Source organism: Podarcis tiliguerta (genome assembly GCF_965153285.1).
Source record: "Podarcis tiliguerta genome assembly, chromosome: 10".
Lineage (NCBI taxonomy): Eukaryota > Metazoa > Chordata > Lepidosauria > Squamata > Lacertidae > Podarcis > Podarcis tiliguerta.
The window spans coordinates 25487346-25504688 of NC_139543.1; the positions used below are offsets into that span (position 1 = coordinate 25487346).

At 41.6% G+C, this 17343-nt stretch overlaps 1 protein-coding gene across 2 annotated transcripts in view; it reads right to left on the reverse strand.

Moving 5' to 3' along the window:
* Positions 1 to 755: 755 nt before the first annotated feature.
* Positions 756 to 17343, reverse strand: part of GXYLT1 (glucoside xylosyltransferase 1) — a 32664-nt gene continuing 16076 nt past the window's right edge. For both annotated transcript variants that reach the window (XM_083399913.1, XM_083399914.1), the window contains 6 exons: positions 16495 to 16669; positions 15483 to 15608; positions 12108 to 12359; positions 8053 to 8176; positions 6297 to 6469; positions 756 to 3773 (listed from right to left, as the gene is read on the reverse strand). In XM_083399913.1, coding sequence (XP_083256039.1) covers positions 3612 to 3773; positions 6297 to 6469; positions 8053 to 8176; positions 12108 to 12359; positions 15483 to 15608; positions 16495 to 16669 — 1012 coding nt within the window. In that variant the 3' untranslated portion in view covers positions 756 to 3611. The remainder of the gene's footprint in view (positions 3774 to 6296; positions 6470 to 8052; positions 8177 to 12107; positions 12360 to 15482; positions 15609 to 16494; positions 16670 to 17343) is intronic.

Genomic DNA, 17343 nt, shown 5'->3' on the forward strand with positions numbered 1-17343 from the left:
GCTCCAAAGCTTCCCGGGGCTGCAGAGGGAAGTCGAGGCTGCTGGCAGACGAGTGAGGCTCTCCCCACCTCCCCCATTCAACAGCCCAGAAGCACGGGGGAAGGGCGCATAGCCCTCCCGTTGCTCCAAAGCTTCCCGGGGCTGCAGAGGGAAGCCGAGGCTGCCGGCAGATGAGCGCGGCTCCCCCTCCCCCCATTCAGCAGCCCAGGAGTGCGGGGCATGGGCGCACAGCCCTCCCCTTGCTCCAAAGCTTCCCGGGGCTGCAGGGGGAAGCCGAGGCTCCCGGCTGATGAGCGCGGCTCCCCCTCCCCCCATTCAGCAGCCCAGGAGTGCGGGGCATGGGCGCACAGCCCTCCCCTTGCTCCAAAGCTTCCCGGGGCTGCAGGGGGAAGCCGAGGCTGCCGGCAAGGGAGCGCGGCTCCACCACCACTACCAAAGACCAGTCCAAGAGTGTGCCGCACTCCGGCAATTTGGCTCCAGGACCACACATTCGCTCCATAGGACGCACAGACATTTCCCCTTACTTTTTAAGAGTAAAAAAGTGCGTCCAATGGTGCGAAAAATACGGTACATCTGTGGTTGTCTAACATACAGAACTAGTGGGAATATTTTGGCATGAGGGTGAGGCCTGGTTAGACATTTAAACCCAGAGGAATGCAAGGTACCCACCCCATTTGACACCCTAATGTTATAGTTTGAGTGTCAAGATATACCATCCACTGGCAACTTCCTAAAAGAACAAACAAGAAGCAGAGTAATACAAAACACAGTTTATGCAAAAATAATTGTAACAATGCTTCACATAGGAGCCAACTGGCCTCCAGTTCTGTCCATTTTCTAAGAGAACATGTACACTATTAAAGTAAACTTACGGCATGACTTCATAGAACTTAATTCTTATCTATACCCACGTTTCAGTATTAAAATGAGCTTTTTCATCACTTAGAAATCTGAACAATTGAGCTGTCTATAAATGTACATAAATAAATTTAGCAAGACATCAAGACACTTACTACTTGAGCTATAGTTATGAACAGTGAGACACAAAAAGAATAAGGTAATTCCTTTCAATGAGCTAAACGACAGTTTCCAAAATATGAAGGTATGTTTTGCTCTTAGTGTGGCGTTACTGGGACAAGCATGCAAACAGCATTCCAAAAGATGGATGAGAAAGGTGACCCATTGCCAAATTATTTTCTGGAATAATTCTCCCCTGCTTTTTTAACATCTGCAAACTGAAGTAAACTTGAGACGCACCAGCTTTTGTCAACTAAAATTAACAACTAAAAATGAGATGTGGCATTAATTTTCACCAGTCAATTATCATCCCTCTAACAGTGAACTCTGCTGGTGAGTGCTAACAGGTTTTAAGCTAAAACAGAGCCACTGGGAAACAAAAGGAGGCATCAGCATGCTCAGGAAGATGGGGAAAATCCCAAGGTTTGCAGAGGTACAAAAATTGTTTCTAAACCTAAGGGTCAAATCGCTACCCAGCCACAAAAAGAAGACGAATCAGTAGATAGATGACTTAGCATGCCCAGTAGCCATGGAATATTCTGTGTCAATTGGAAAGCGAAACTGGTAAACAGGAGAGTCGAATAATCATGGCAGAACTGTTAGAGCAGACAGACTGCAGGATTTTGCTGTAGGTCCCACCTATCATTCAATAACAGCAGAGGTTTCACATCTTAGCATGCAATGCATATGCCCTTTTCTAAATGTTCTCTGTGCTATATAGTAGGAGCTGCAGTGAGGAGAGTAAAGGATGCATTACATTTTTAGAGTTCGCTCTTTTAGCAGCTGGGGATGCTAAGTTCTGAGATGTCAGCCTATGCCAAAACAGAAGAGGAGGGATGAGGAAACTGGGGCCCTCCAGATGTCATTGAACTCCAGCTCTGATCTGCTCCAGAGATCAGGGTTGTTGGGTATTGTACTCCAGTAAAATCTGGAAGATCCCAGGTGTCTCACACCTGCAAGAAAGCTAGATCCAGTTAGACAAGGAGGGATAAACTTCCATGTTCCGATATGACCAACTTCATTCTCACTATATGTATAATATTATAATAATTAAGTACTGTAATGAAAATAGCATTTTATGCAGTAAAATATTTTGCAGTCATTAATTACTATTGCTATAGCAAACATATTAATTCCAAACCAACATTATAATGAGAGCACCGTATTACGGTTCCACTGAAATCAGACATTTGTAACAGCACAGATTCTGGCTAATCGTTTTAAAGCTTTGTTGCAAAATATACAATAACTATTTGGTAAGCAAACAACTGTCAAATCAGGATGAGTAACAGCCCATCCACAAATCATTATTTTATGACTAAGCTACTGTACGTGGAGCTGAGTGAATAAAATATTTTCATAATAAACTATAGTATATTTCACAACATGTTTTATTCCTTCTTCCAGAAGGGCCAGTAAGAATATATAAAAATCTTATTCAAATTTAATACAAACTATATAAAATCTATATCATATTTTGCCTTAGTAAATCTAGCCATATTATTTTGGCGTTGAGTTCAACCATGTTAAAATGTTGGTCGGGACCCAAAGAATCACACTTGCTCTGGACTTGTAAAGGGGCTCTGGGAATGGACTTCTCAATGCACAGCCTTCATGCCATGTTGCAAATTGCGTCTGATGCTGTTAAGGCTTCCAAAACTGGTTTGGGATATGGAAACGAGGTCCACTGTTCAAGGGATTGAGGACAAAGAAGTCTAACTGGGCCAAGCTCTTTAGCATGCCTATGTAGATCTTTGGATCCCAGCTTTTGTTTATAGCAGGAGTGGGGAATCTGTTGCCTTTCAGATGTTGTTGGATCCCAGTTGTCATTAGCCCCATCCAGGATGGCCAACGCTCATGGACAGCGCCACAGATTCCCCAATCCTGGTTTACGCCAATATATTATTAACTACATATGACACTAGCTTTGCTTCCCCTAGGAATTTATTTCTAGAGTGGAAGTCCTGTTATTAGGTGCAGCTTACATCTAAAAAAAGTAAAACATGATTGTCAAAATATTGTAAAATACAAGAGATGAAGACAAAGGCACATATAGATTGTCATCAGTCATAACACATTCCTCTGGAAACGGAATAACTTCTGAGATTTGTAAACAATTGGTTCTCACGCTTTTAAAGTGAGGTTAGTGCTGACTCCGTTACGGCAATGTTCACAGTTTTATCAGAATTTGAGATTAGGAATGAGAAAGTGTAGAGTCATTTATACAGTATAAAGACCTTCATTTGTATCTGACGCATTTGAGGTTATAAAGAAACTGAATTACATTATATAGAGGGGGGAAACCTGAATGCAAAACTCTGCAACACTTGACTCAGTTCCAATTCACCGTTGTGAAAATGTGTACTAACTGAACTTCAAACAGTTCTCTGCAGTGAGCTTTTCTTCCTGCAGAGAATTCTTCAAGAAGAACGGCATCTTCATTTTGTCCACACTGGGAGATAGTTCTCAGCATACTTCTCGACATAACAACTGATTAGAGCAATGTGCTGTTTCTTTCATGAATATCCTTCAGGCATCTTATATTCTCTCTCATCTGTGTTGTTTAATTCAAAAGTTTGGGGAGCCTATGATGATCACCTTCCTTTAGATCTTCTATCGCAAATGTCCCTTATGCTTTTGGTTAGCTGCTTTGTGAATACTTTGTATATTCTTCCACAGTAAGTGTGCTGTGTCTTTTGTAGCTCCAGTTCAAGGGGTAGCAACAAGGCATGTACCAAGTCATCACCAAATGAATACTGGGGGGAGAGGAAAATTATAAATGCTGTATTAACAAGTCACAGTTAGCAACCCAACCCAAACAGTACTGCTTTGGCCAAAACAATTCTAAAACTGCTTTCCATTGTTGCACTAAATATTCAGTTTTACAAAAGTCTCCCTAAATACGAGTCGTACTTAAGACAAGAACTAGTGAAAAGGTGCCAATATTCTTAACACAGTGTAATACGTAAAGACCTCTGGCAAGTTTGCAATATATTTTGATTACTCAAAACATCCAATTACTGTCAGCTTAAATGAATGCAAAATGGTTTTTGCACAGGAAACAAGCCTCAAAAAAAAAAAATCAACGTAACTATTCAGGCAAACAAATCTGAAAATGAATGTCAGGCACCTAAATTAATGGGTTAATTTACATGATCACATGCCTGCCACGTTGTAGCTTTGGCCTGAAATGTGTATAATTATCTCAGTATGACATTCTTTAAAATAATATATGGCTCTTATTGAGTTGAAACAGTAGAAAAAGAGTAATCTATAGTACCATTAAAGATGGGGCAGCTTCATTAAACTGAATTATGTACAAGCATACACAGTATTTAATGGAAACCTGAAGTAAAAACAGTCATTAATCCAGAGTTACAGGTTATTTTACTACATTAGAAACCAAGTAATATGCTAACTTAACATTTCAAAATAAAATAATTTTGCTAATCTTGCTGGCATCAGGTCAGTATTGATCTACATCTTTTCTATGTGTTATGCATAAACAAAAACTGATCATAAATAAAGCTGAGAGATTTTCTTTTCTTAATATTTTTCTGGCAATACTCAAAGGAACAAAGAAATTGTATTTTTATGAGACCACATTTTCTTTCGGTGTAGTGCATTCTAAGGCCCCCAATAGTACTTTTCTTCATTTTTATACCTATATGACAACATGCAACAAAGCACCATTAAAATATACTATTGATCTTTGAAGGTTATATACAAGATAGGATGAACATTAAAATAAGCAACATTGCTACATTTTACAGCTCTTCAGTGAGTATGCTGATATACTGATAAATAGTTTATTAGAAACCTTATTTGCAGAACAAGAAAGCTGAACAGTTATGCCAAGCATGAAAGACTTGCACGTGCATTTATATATTACAAACTGCACAAATTAAAGTAACTAAATTATACAGATATGAGACAGGAATAAGAGTTTGGAGAGAGAATAAAATGGAGCTTTCCAGTATCGAAGCACGGCTTACTAATTTCAACAATAAAATGGGAACAGAAGAATTGTCTAAGGCACTTCTGGTAACGCCTCCATTGTGGTTTGTCAGTGAACTTCTGGAAACTACCAGCATTTACTAAAGCAATATACCAAACTGAACTTCTGTTTATTTTTTAATGCAGTTAACAACATTTATATATCACTTGACTGAGGTAAAACCTCTAAGCAGTTTACAAGAAATATTAAAATTATCAATAAAGAACAGTTGAGAACAAATAGAAATTATTATTATTTTTTAAATTAACAGTAAGAGAGATAAAAACACAATGGCATCTATATGTCTGGATAGGCTTGCTTTAGCAAAAATGTTTTAACCAGGCACCAAACAGAGTACAGTAGTACCTTGGAAGTCGAACAGAATCCATTCCAGAAGTCCATTAGACTTCCAAAACATTTGGAAACCAAAGTGCAGCTTCTGATTGGCTGCAGGAAAATCCTGCAGCCAACTGGAAGCCGCAGAAGCCCCGTCGGACATTCCAAAAATAGTTCGCAAACCGGAACAGTCACTTCCGGGTTTGCGGCTTTCGGGAGCCAAAACGTTCGAGAACTAAACTGTTCGAAAACCAAGGTACGACTGTACAGCAAAGAGGCCTGTGTGTGATGTCAGTAGACAGAGACTTCCAAGTCATAGGTGACACCACACTAAAAGACTGATTTCTTATAACTGCAGAATGAGAATTATGAGCCACCTGAAACAGTTCAAGTTCCTTAGATCAAAGTGGTCAAGCAGGCATATATGGGGAAAGGAGATGCTGCCATGTTTTAGAGCCCAATGTTGTGCTTCATCATGCTGAAGTTTAAATTCAAGCTTAGCACCATTCAGGATTGCAGCCAAAGGTTGCAACCTTTAAGACCAGAGGGGGTTTCTCTCCTCTTTTGCAGATACTGGAAGCCAATACGTTCAAAACCTAAATCGATAGACTCCGAACTTCAAGAAGTCCACAATATCTCTTTCTTTCAAAACTTAGATCTAACTTTACGTACTTATGCTACTCTTAGATATTAAGATCTTTTATAGAAAGCGTTCCTGAAACTTCAGTATAAAGTTCTCAAAATGTGCACTTTGCAGGTTAATTAATAATTATTAGTCAAATGAAGTCTGAGGACCTGGTTGCGTTCATATTAACTGGAAAGTTAAAAAGGGAGATGCATAAAAAAAAAGGACAGAGTAAGATTTCAAACAATTGTTCTTAATTCTAGAAGTTAACAATAGTAGAGATGTCAATTCATATACCAGATTGGAGATTAAAAAGCTTACATTTCTTATTGCATCGTACACAGCTCGAAAAGCTGGCTGTTTATCATCATGGTAAACCCCTCTGTTTCCGTGGAGGATGAATATTCCTTCTTGATCGACCTGCTGACAGTTGCTTCCATAAATACAGTGGTCAGGCCGATAGTTCCATTGGCAAGGAAAAACAAAAAGGCTTTCTGTGCAAAAACAACAACATTGCAGTGATTGCAGGCAAACCATTAATTAGTTTCAAGTTCCCTTTTAACTTTTGGTGGCTTATACAACAGAAGACAATATTAATCATACAATGATATCTACCTGCTTGCACAAGGGAAATCTGTTTGTGAAATGAAACATCTGGTTTCCTTTCTCCCCTCCCTCCAACTCTCAACTCTTCAGAAATTGGGGTATATGGGGGCCTGTGAGGGTGGAAGAGAGGAGAAGCCCACTCATACTATGATGGATCTCTCCCAATGTTTTAATTAAATATATGGTATAAACCACTAACAAGCCAGCCATGCATACAGTCACTTTACCCTTATTAATCTGACTTCTACTAGCCAATTGTAATTTCACTAAACGTATTCAGTCTTATTCAAAAGATGGAAGATCTTACTTTAGAGATCAAGCTATCCCAACTATTCATTTGTATGCCACCTTTCTGCCAAGACACCAAATTTCAATACACTGGTATAAAATACTCTCGGACCTACTTCAGAAGCTGATGCCAGGGTCCACAGCTCTTACACAACCCCAGGGAAAGTGGGGCTGCCCCAACAGTCACCTCAGGCTGTTGACGTTCCTTTTCAGAAGGTGTTGGTTATGTGTTCCTTTGGCCTGGATTTCTTGGCTTCTGACTTCCCTTGGGGCACATAGGTCTTAAGTAGCCCCAAGGGAAATGTGATTTTAACACAACTCTAGGTAGTTGGCAAGTCAACAAAAAATGGCACAGAATACTACATCCATGTCACTGGAGCCCCAAAATGAACTTGTCTGTACAATGTTTCAAGAACTACCATATTAACCGAAGCCTAACCCATGTTGAAAGCTCTTTGGAGCTCAACAAACGCTCTCTATTTATCAAATCGTTTCCCAGCCCTTGTTTTCACTCAGTCACATGAAAGAAAGTAAATTAGAAATAAGTGAAATTCTGTGGGGAAATCCTGGCTTATATCGTGAACCAGAAACGACCGAGATTCCAATTAGCCCCACTCCAATTCAAATGAGATCTCAACCACACAAGCAAAACCACACCAAATCAGTTTCTTGGATAGCAGCCATTCTACAGCAGCTGTAGTACAAAGTCAAACTGAAACTTGGTTAGTATGGAAGTGCTCTTACAGAAAAAGCTCATAGGAGATTACCGTATTTTTCGCTCTATAAGACCCACCAGACCACAAGACGCACCTAGTTTTTGGAGGAGGAAAACAAGAAAAAAAATATTCTGAATCTCAGAAGCCAGAACAGCAAGAGGGATCGCTGCGCAGTGAAACCAGCGATCCCTCTTGCTGTTCTGGCTTCTGGGATAGCTGCGCAGCCTGCATTCGCTCCATAAGACGCACACACATTTCCCCTTACTTTTTAGGAGGGAAATAGTGAGTCTTACAGAGCAAAAAATACGGTAATTTCAAATAAAGATGTTCTGTGATAGAGATGAGAAGGCATAGGGAAAATAACCAGACACATTTTGAGGAGGGAACCATACCCATCTCTATTGCGTGATAGCAGTAGCATATGGATAGGCAAGATTCAAAGGGCATTCTAAAACAAAGCAGCTTACCTGGATTATGAAAAAACATAATGTTCAGAAGATCCTGATCGCCCCATGTTATGTTCAACTTATATTTTTTCAGCAACGGCATCAGAATTTCTTCCCACCGTAAGCGTGCTGTGGTCATATCATTCTTCAACATCAAACACAAATGACCAGTATTAGAGCCAAGACTGGAATATAATAGGTTTTGACATCTATCTTTTGGAACTCTGTTTTAATTAAGAGCCACTTTACACAATCTCTCCAATCCCTTTTAGGATTCCACTTATGGTTTGAAGGCAAAGTAGGCTGCCACCTTGCTAAAGCTAAGCAGATCTGGGTCTGGTCAGTGCCTGGATGAGTGACAGCCTGGGAACCATGTACATAGTGCCTTGGGTTCCGGGATGAAATAAATAAGGAAATAAATAAGTTAAAGGCATTCACATTTAGGCAGACTTTGAGGCTTGGTTGACCACTCACCTGCCTTTGTGTGTTTCATTTCTCTATACAAGATGATAATAATAAAAAAAGATTCAGCTTTACAACGTGCTCCTGAAAATTTACTTAATGGGCTATTGTAATGCACTTTATATGTTCTGCCCATAGCTGTCAACATTTCCCTTTTTTAAAAGGAAATTCCCTTATTCCGAATAGGATTCCTCGCAAGAAAAGGGAAACGTTGACAGCTATGGTTTGTTATGTACTGAAGTTCTCACCCTGGGCCAGCAGGGGGATACTGTAGATAGTTATGCAAATAAGGGATCGAAAGTGACGTTCAGTGATTGGATAGTTTTAGGAAAATGTTACAGTTACATTGTACTGGAGCTCTATATAAGCAGGCTGACTGAACCGTTCCGTTCAGTTCTGTCCTGGCCTGTGAATAAACAAGAGCTGTTTGAAGAATCACTGTGTCGTCTGATATGTTCACCCACAACTTAACAATGGTTCTGCCCCATAAGAAGCTGCAACCGGTGCAGAATGTGGCAGCCGCTGTACTGACAGGTGCCACGGACCAGATGCACATTACACCAGTCTAAAAGGGTAGATACACTGCTTGCCAGTTTGCTTCTGGGTCCAATTCAAGGTGCTCTTATTATATAAAAATATAAAAATCTTAGATGGCTTTGGCCCCAAATATTTGAAGGAATGTCTCCACCGATATCGACTTGATAGTTTTGGTAGGCTTGGAAAGCCCTGCTTTCAGCAGCAGCACCAATTGTGGTTGAAGGGTCAGTGGCCCATGGAAGGGCCTTTTCAGGAGCAGCCCCTAGATTATAGAATGCCCTTCCCTCCAAGGTGCATCCTGCCCTGGCTTATAGCTTTAATCAGTAAGCCAAGATGCACCTTTTTGTCCAGGTTTTTGGAAGTGTGGGACGAGGTGGCATTTTAGTTTCCTCCATGCCTACTATTATGCACAGCTGCTGATTTTACTGTGATTTTGAGGTTCTGGGTTTTTTATTAATAATAAAAATCACATAAATCACCCTAGGACCTTTGGTTCAAGGGCAGGTAATAAGAACACTAAATACATGGGTAAATGAATAAATGTGACATACATACCAAGACTAGCTAAATTCAGTTTTAAAACTGTGATTATTATTTTTTAAAGTCAACAAGCCTCAGCTACTACAGTTCATATCTGTGGCTAATCATACAAAACAAGGAACAAATTCATTCAGCTGCTGCAAGAAGCCCAGAGATACTAGGGCTAATGAACAGAAAGACAAGAAGGGTACGGAATATAAATAGTGAAATGGCAAGAAATAAGAATGCAGTACTCTCTTTTGTGGCATTCAAATGTTTTTCAAATAAAAGCGAATACCATTTGTAGTTGTTAGCCACTGATACTAACAGACCCCTTTGCTTTGGGTATGATGTGTAAACAAAATAGTGCTTAGTTTGTATTCCAATAAAATAAAATAAAATAATTTTTAGGTAAATATTCAGAATTAATGTCTCCTTTCAGTTCTCACAGGTGTTCCCTGTGCTCCTTAATCAGGCAGGTGTAAAGGAGCACATGACAACACATGGTTGGAAGGTATATTTTCATCCCCTCCAGGAACCCTTCTCTGGCAACATATGAAATGTGTCTGAACATGCTGAGCTGTGTTTTTCTTGTTTAAAAATCAAGGAATTCTCGTTTGGGGTTTCCTTTTTCAAACTAGCCAACTCTAAGCCTAGCAAGAAAACACAGCCTCTCCCTGGAAGGAAGAGTGAAACTAAATGCAGTAGAGCACCTTTCATGCAATTACATGAGTGGGTTTTTTAAGAAGTAAATGCCTAGTGTAGAAGGCCTGATCCAGATCAGACCTTGGCTTGTGGGGTAAGAAGGTCTTAGCTCTTTGTACCCGCAATACAGATTGGGGCCTCACACTTGCTGCTTGTATTGGAAGAAAAGTTTCAAATGGTGTGAATGGGAGTTCTGTCCCGATCTGGATTGGGGTGCGATGGGAGCAAATTAGGCGTCTTCTTACCCTATCCACCAGGGTCACAATCCACAATGGGTCACCTGTGCCTGCTATTTCCTTTTTTAAATGGTTCCACATCTAGTTCAGCCCTGATACTGGGTTCTCCTTTAAAGGTAAAGGTAAAGGGACTCCTGACCATTCGGTCCAGTCGTGACCGACTCTGGGGTTGCGGCGCTCATCTCGCTTTATTGGCCGAGGGAGCTGGCATACAGCTTCTGGGTCATGTGGCCAGCAGGACTAAGCTGCTTCTGGCGAACCAGAGCAGCACACAGAAACGCCGTTTAGCTTCCTGCTGGAGCGGTACCTATTTATCTACTTGCACTGGCGTGCTTTCGAACTGCTAGGTTGGTAGGAGCAGGGACCGAGCAACGGGAGCTCACCCCGTCGTGGGGATTCGAACTGCCGACCTTTAGGGCTACATAAATAGCACTTCCTATTTGTGACAGTTCTCCTGCATACTAATAAAATGAAGCCAAATCTTAGGGTGGTATTCAATGAAGCTTTACTCAGCGTAGGCCCACTGAAATTAACAAGCATGACTAAGTTAGGTGCGTTAATTTCAATGGATGTGCTCTGATTGAAACACAGCTGAATACCATCCTTAAAGTTTTAAAGTCTGCACTGTGAACACCAAAGCAACTCTGAGCAGACCACAAAAGCATTTTAAGAGCACTTTTCAAGCACACCAAACGAGCAAATACAATGGCTATCAATTCTCCATGGCTGAAACAATGGAAAGGCAAAACCCATGACATTTTCAAGGGTGACCATTTCAGTCAGAGTTTCCCAAGCTTGGGGGTCACCCTCCAGCTGTTTTTGGACTACAATTCCCACCACCCCTGACTAGCTAGGGATGATGGGAGTTGTAGTCCAAAAATCAGCTGGAGGCACAAGTTTGGGAAACCCTGAGTGAAGTGATAACGATGAGACTGGAGGGCTATACTAAATTTTCTGCATATGTGGCAACCTATTTTAGAAAGAGTCTGTCAAATAAGAACAGAGTGCCCCATAACAGCCATTTACCATCACTGCATTGCATCCCATAAGCAAAAAATCCCTGCAAAACTGTTAGGTACACCCCCCATTTTAATACTTATCCCAGCGTCTCTGAGTATTCTTTTAATAATGTCAAGAGCTGCAGTAGAGCAGCAGTTAATATAATTTTTCTAATTTAAACATGGGCTTATGTGCAGGTTATATGAACTGATTAAGCCAAGAGGCTTTAAGAACAACATGCGCTAAAGCAAGCAGTGTTTTTACAGAAGTGGGAAGGTTGTAGTAAGCAGTGTTGCAGCGCCACCTTCTGGTTAGATCAGTATCTACACTAATAACAGGCTGTTCCCATGATTTCTTTAGCAGATAGTAATTCACAATAAGAAGACGGATACCATATTCTATTTGAGTGGCATGTGAAGAAACGTCATAAGGAAGAAAGATCCTGTCTGGAAAACCAGGAATAAACCAAAAGGCTTCCATTTGGAAAAATTAAGCAGGATGATCTTCCTTGCAGATGAGGAAAAACAATGTATGGAAAAATTGGGAGGTCAGTGAAACTGCATTCATTTGGTGGAGAGAGTAAGCTGACCCTGGAAATGGGAAAATCAAAAGACGTACCTTGAAATGTTTTCTTCTTATGCGGGTCATATTCATTAACATTACTCCAGAATTGATTCCAGTCTTTCCATAATATGGGTGCCTGGCAAAACGGTTATACCACCCGATGCGAGGTTCCTCATGTTCTGGTGCCATTGCAGCAATTTGAGTGGAATTGAATTTTTTCAAGAAGGACCAAATATCATCAACAGGTCTTAGGAACAAGATGTCCGTGTCAACATAGAGCAGAGAGTCCACATCTTTGAGGATTAACTGTGAAGGAAAGGGGTTTTTAGAAACAGGGTTTAAGTCAAACCCTAACCGTGCTACGACTCATCTTGACCAATAAGCCACTGAGGAAGATCAGTATCAATAGCAGTATCGATTCCTCACCAATAGACAAACTTCTCTCTATGCTGCAGCTAAACTGTTGGAGGGGACGTAATAGCACCAGCACATAACTCCAGTGCTCAAAAGCTTGGGCTGGCTGTTCATACACTACAAGGCCAGGTATTAATTTATAAGGCCCTTGACAATTTGCATCCAGGATACCTGATCCCTTATATTCCTGCCTCATTGCTGAGGTCTTTGGGGGAGTCAACAGTTTGTGGCGTCACATGACACAGAGGCATGTCTCCTGGACACAAGGAGCTGTGCAGTCAGGATTGTAGACCCAGTTTTAAGGAATTCCCTTCTACCTGAGGTCAGACAGGAGCCCTTCCATGCTGAACTACTGAAGTCTATTTTATTCCAGCAGGTATTTTAATTGAATTCTGATTTAATAGTTTCAACTGATTTTTATTTTCATTGTGTTGAATCCCTTGTACGCCACTTGGGAGAGACAACAGTAATTAAGTGACATGTTTGATTTTAATTTATATCCCACCCAGGGCTTTTTTTTTTCCAGCTGGAACTCCCTGGAACTCAGATGAGCACCATTGCTATTCTAAGAGAATGGTGAGTTCTGGCAATACTTTTTTCTAGAAAAATAGAACTGATCCCACTCAGAGCAATAATAAAACTTGAAAAGTCATCAACAACTAAAAACAGTAATAATATATATATATATATATATATATATATATATATATATATATATATATATAAATATATATAATTATTATTATTATTATTAGTTTAAAATATTCTAAAACACATTCTAAAAAAATGAGATCCCAGGACTGCCAAGAACAGTATCTTTCAGTCATCAAATGCAACTTCGGCAGCCAAGGCTATTTGTGTGCCAAAAAACAGACGGAAATTAATCTAGATCAGGGAGGTCCAACTTTCACTGCCAATTGGGACGCAAGAGTACTTCAACATGGAGCCCACCAGCCATACAATGCCTTATCATGTGGGGAGGGGGACAAGGCCAAAATTTGACACCCGGCCCTCACACCACCTTCCCAAAGCTGGATAAGCAAGGTGCTGGGCTTTGGGAAGGAAGCGTAAGGCTCTAGGACCCTGTTAGAGCCCTCACACCTCCTTCCCAAAGCCCAGCAACTCGCTTACCTGGATTTGGGAAGGCAGCACAAGTGTGAAGACATCAAATGTTGCCAAGGGACCACCCTGTTCTAATCTAGATAATCTACTTCCTCTAGTTGTGGCTGTAGCTGGCTTGGCCACAACCTTCTCCATCACCTTGACAAGGAAAGGAATATTAGAGACCGGATGGTAATTTCCAAAACCTCTGGAACCAGGGAGTGCTTCTTCAATATGGGTTGCACCAGCAGCTATTTCAAGTCACTGGGGTACCCATGTGAGGTACTGACCACTCCTTGAACCTATCCAGTCCATCCCCTTGTATTAAGATTTTAGGTAAAGGATCCCAGTCCAGTCAAAGGCGACTATGGGGTTGCGGCACTCCTCTCGCTTTCAGATTGAGGGAGCCAGCTTTTGTCTGCAGACAGCTGTCCGGGTCATGTGGGCAGGGGGACATGGGTGGCGTTGTGGTCTAAACCACTGAGCCTCTTGGGCTTGCCGATCGGAAAGTCGGCAGTTCGAATCCCTGCAACGGGGTGAGCTCCCGTTGCTCTGTCCCAGCTCCTGCCAACCTAGCAGTTCAAAGGCACGCCAGTGCAAATAAATGGGTACTGCTGTGGTGGGAAGGTAAACGGCATTTCCATGCGCTCTGGCTTCCAGCATGGTGTTCCGTTGCACCAGAAACAGTTTAGTGATGCTGGCCACATGACCCAGAAAGCTGACTGTGGACAAACGCTGGCTCCCTCAGCCTGAAAGCGAGATGAGTGCCACATCCCATAGTCGCCTCTGACTGGACTTAACCATCCAGTTGTCCTTTACCCTTACCTCTTTTTTTTATTAAGATTTTACTAGCTATGATAGCCAGGGATCAAAAGGATGTGCTGTGTAAACAAATACAAACAAACAGCCTATAATTATTTTTTCACATCTGTGAATTGACAGCGCAGCATAGAAAATAAGAGTCTAATAATGTAAGCAGGTTCAGCTGGTGATTCACCACAAGCTAAAATTTAGTGCTACCCATGGGCTAAAAACATGGATATATTTTTTTATGTTGTTAAATTAAATGGCGACGTTTTAATGATATTTTCTCATTTTAGGGTGTTTTATACTGCTAGAGATTTTAGAACTTTTTGTGTTTTATTGCTTTTAATTTTGGAAGCTGCTAGGAGCTCCTAGCATAAATAGAGAAGTGCACTTTTCTGAAGTCCTATTCAGGCTTCCTAAAGTGGTATCCGTGGAGGGGCTGCGTAAGTTAGTCCCGAGGGAACTGCAAGCATGTACAGCTGAATGCATTTACAGCAGCCAAAGCAAAACGGAGCAATGGCAAGAGGAATGTGATCGCCGAGAGGGATTAGCAATATGTAATTAAAGTCTTTGTCCCCCCAAAGTGGCTTGAAAAGAATAAAATGTTTTTGTAGCTTGGGGTGTCAATGCAGATGTATAAAAGAGTAGAATGATTAGTGCGTACGTACCACACATGCTACCCACCCCCTTAACGCCTGGACCATATGGTTGGTTACTATTTCAGAGATACAGGGAAGAGGCTTGAGGCAGGGTACCAGCTTATATGGCAATACAAAGCACACCCGGCTTGCCTATGGAGAAAAACACCATGTGTTCTAACCTAACGAGAGAGCAAGAAGTAGGCGAGATTGGGGGAATACAAAAGATACAGTCGAAAACACTGGGGTTAGAGAAATGAACAGCTGATCACAGCCTAGGACTCCATGGTCACCAGAGGGCTCTGGGTTCCTAGCAGCGCCGGCATCGTTGATTTGGGTGTGGATAAAATTTAAGACAAACAGAACCAGATCAATCTGCTTCCTGCTGCAGGCTCCAATCTGGCTCCGCATTCCCTCTGCTCTGATAAAGTTAAAAGTTACATATTTTGCCACAGCCACCATCACTTACTGGCAAGAAAAGCCTCTGAGATGCACAGGGCTTGAACAGTTTCTTCCATTCAGCTGCATTCTCAGCTGGAAACGAGATGGGGTATAAAGTATAATTAAATTTTCCTTGATACGCCAAACCATCAAGCTGGGGAAAAGAAATTACAAAATTTTATTAAAGTCATACAACAAGAATATTAAAAAAAAAAAAAATCACAAGCAACTCTCCAGCTTGAGAGGCACCCTAAGTTTCAGAGTGGTCTCAGCACATACTACTGTACTTCCCAATCTGGATATATAAAAAAAATAAAAAATTAAGAGAGTAAAGTACCGTATTTTTCGCCCTATAGGAGACACTTTTTCCCCTCCAAAAATGAAGGGGAAATGTGTGTGCGTCCTATGGGGCGAATGCAGGCTTTCGCTGAAGCTTGAAGAGCGAGAGGGGTCGGTGCGCGCCGACCCCTCTCTCTCTCCAGGCTTCAGGAACACATCCGCAGCCTGGGCAGCCCTGCGGGAGGTCCTGCAGGGCTGTCTAGGCAGCGGATAGCAGCCTGCTTCCCGGAGCGTCAGGCGCCCTGAAAACAGAGCGCCCGGTGCTTCGGGAACACATCCGCAGCCTAGGCAGCCCTGCGGAAGTTCCCGCAGGGCTCCTCACGCTGCGGATAGCAGCCTGCCACCCGGCGCGGGGGACGCCCTGAAGCAGAGCGCCCCGCCCGCTGGGCAGACATCCGCAGCGTGTTGGAGCCCTGCGGGAGTTCCCCGCAGGGCTCCCCACGCTGCAGATAGCAGCCTGCCGCCCGGCCTGCTGACATCGGCCAGCCCCACAAGCTCGGGGGACAGCAAGGAGGCACAGCACTGGATCAATATTGAGTAGAATTTCATGACAATGCCTGCCCTTGAAATGGCACACACTTCCTTCTTCTCCAGCTGCCCCAGATTCTCACACTCTTGCCCTCACTTGAACTATTGCAAAGTATAGCAACAGTAACGACGCCCAATCAAAACCCCGGAAATAGGTGGTAAGGAATACTTACTATTTCTCTGAACTCGGTGTGTAATGGGTCCTCTGCAAAAATATGAAAGTGCAGGGGTGTGATGCTAAAAATAATGGCTGATTTCAACATGGTAACCGTCTCTTCCAACCTTTCGCCACAGGCTACTACAGCCAGGTGCATCTTCTCCAAAGGTTGCTTTTTCACAAAATCATATCTAAGGAAAAACAAGAAGAAGAAATAGTTGCAGGGGAAACCAACATAAACATGTTTACACTGTAGCATTTTAATGGGAAGATTTATGCGTGCAGGTGGCACATGTTTTATGTTGAACATGCTTTAAAATCTAATATATTGTTTATTATCTGAGTGGAGTATACCTCTGGGTATAGGGTTGTATATAAATTCAACAAATCAATAATAAATAATAAAATTAAAATTTGGGGAATTGGCATTATGACCATGGAGGCAAATGGTACAGACAAATGAGATGTTTCCAACTTTCAAACCAGTTCTTATACGACATTTTTTTAAAAAAATCATAATATATTTTAATTCCTGGATTACATGCTTTTATACTATTTATAGAAGAGTATTTTTCATTTTCCTTAAAGGACCTGAACTCTTGCATAATAATGTTTTGTTTAGAATATAGCCCATTTTTACACTGCCATGTTACAACTCCTATCCTCTGCCCCTGAATTATACTTCAGCAGCTAGGCACTATTTTGTTGTAAGTGTAATAGCACTGGCCACTGACTCTGGTTCAATAAAATGGTGCTGCAACTGTAATCTGGACAGATGGCCTATATAAAATGAGCATTAACACTAGGTCAGGTTACTGGGTGCAAACAGAATCCAGGTGTGGCAGCTTCTTTGCAATTTCAGAGA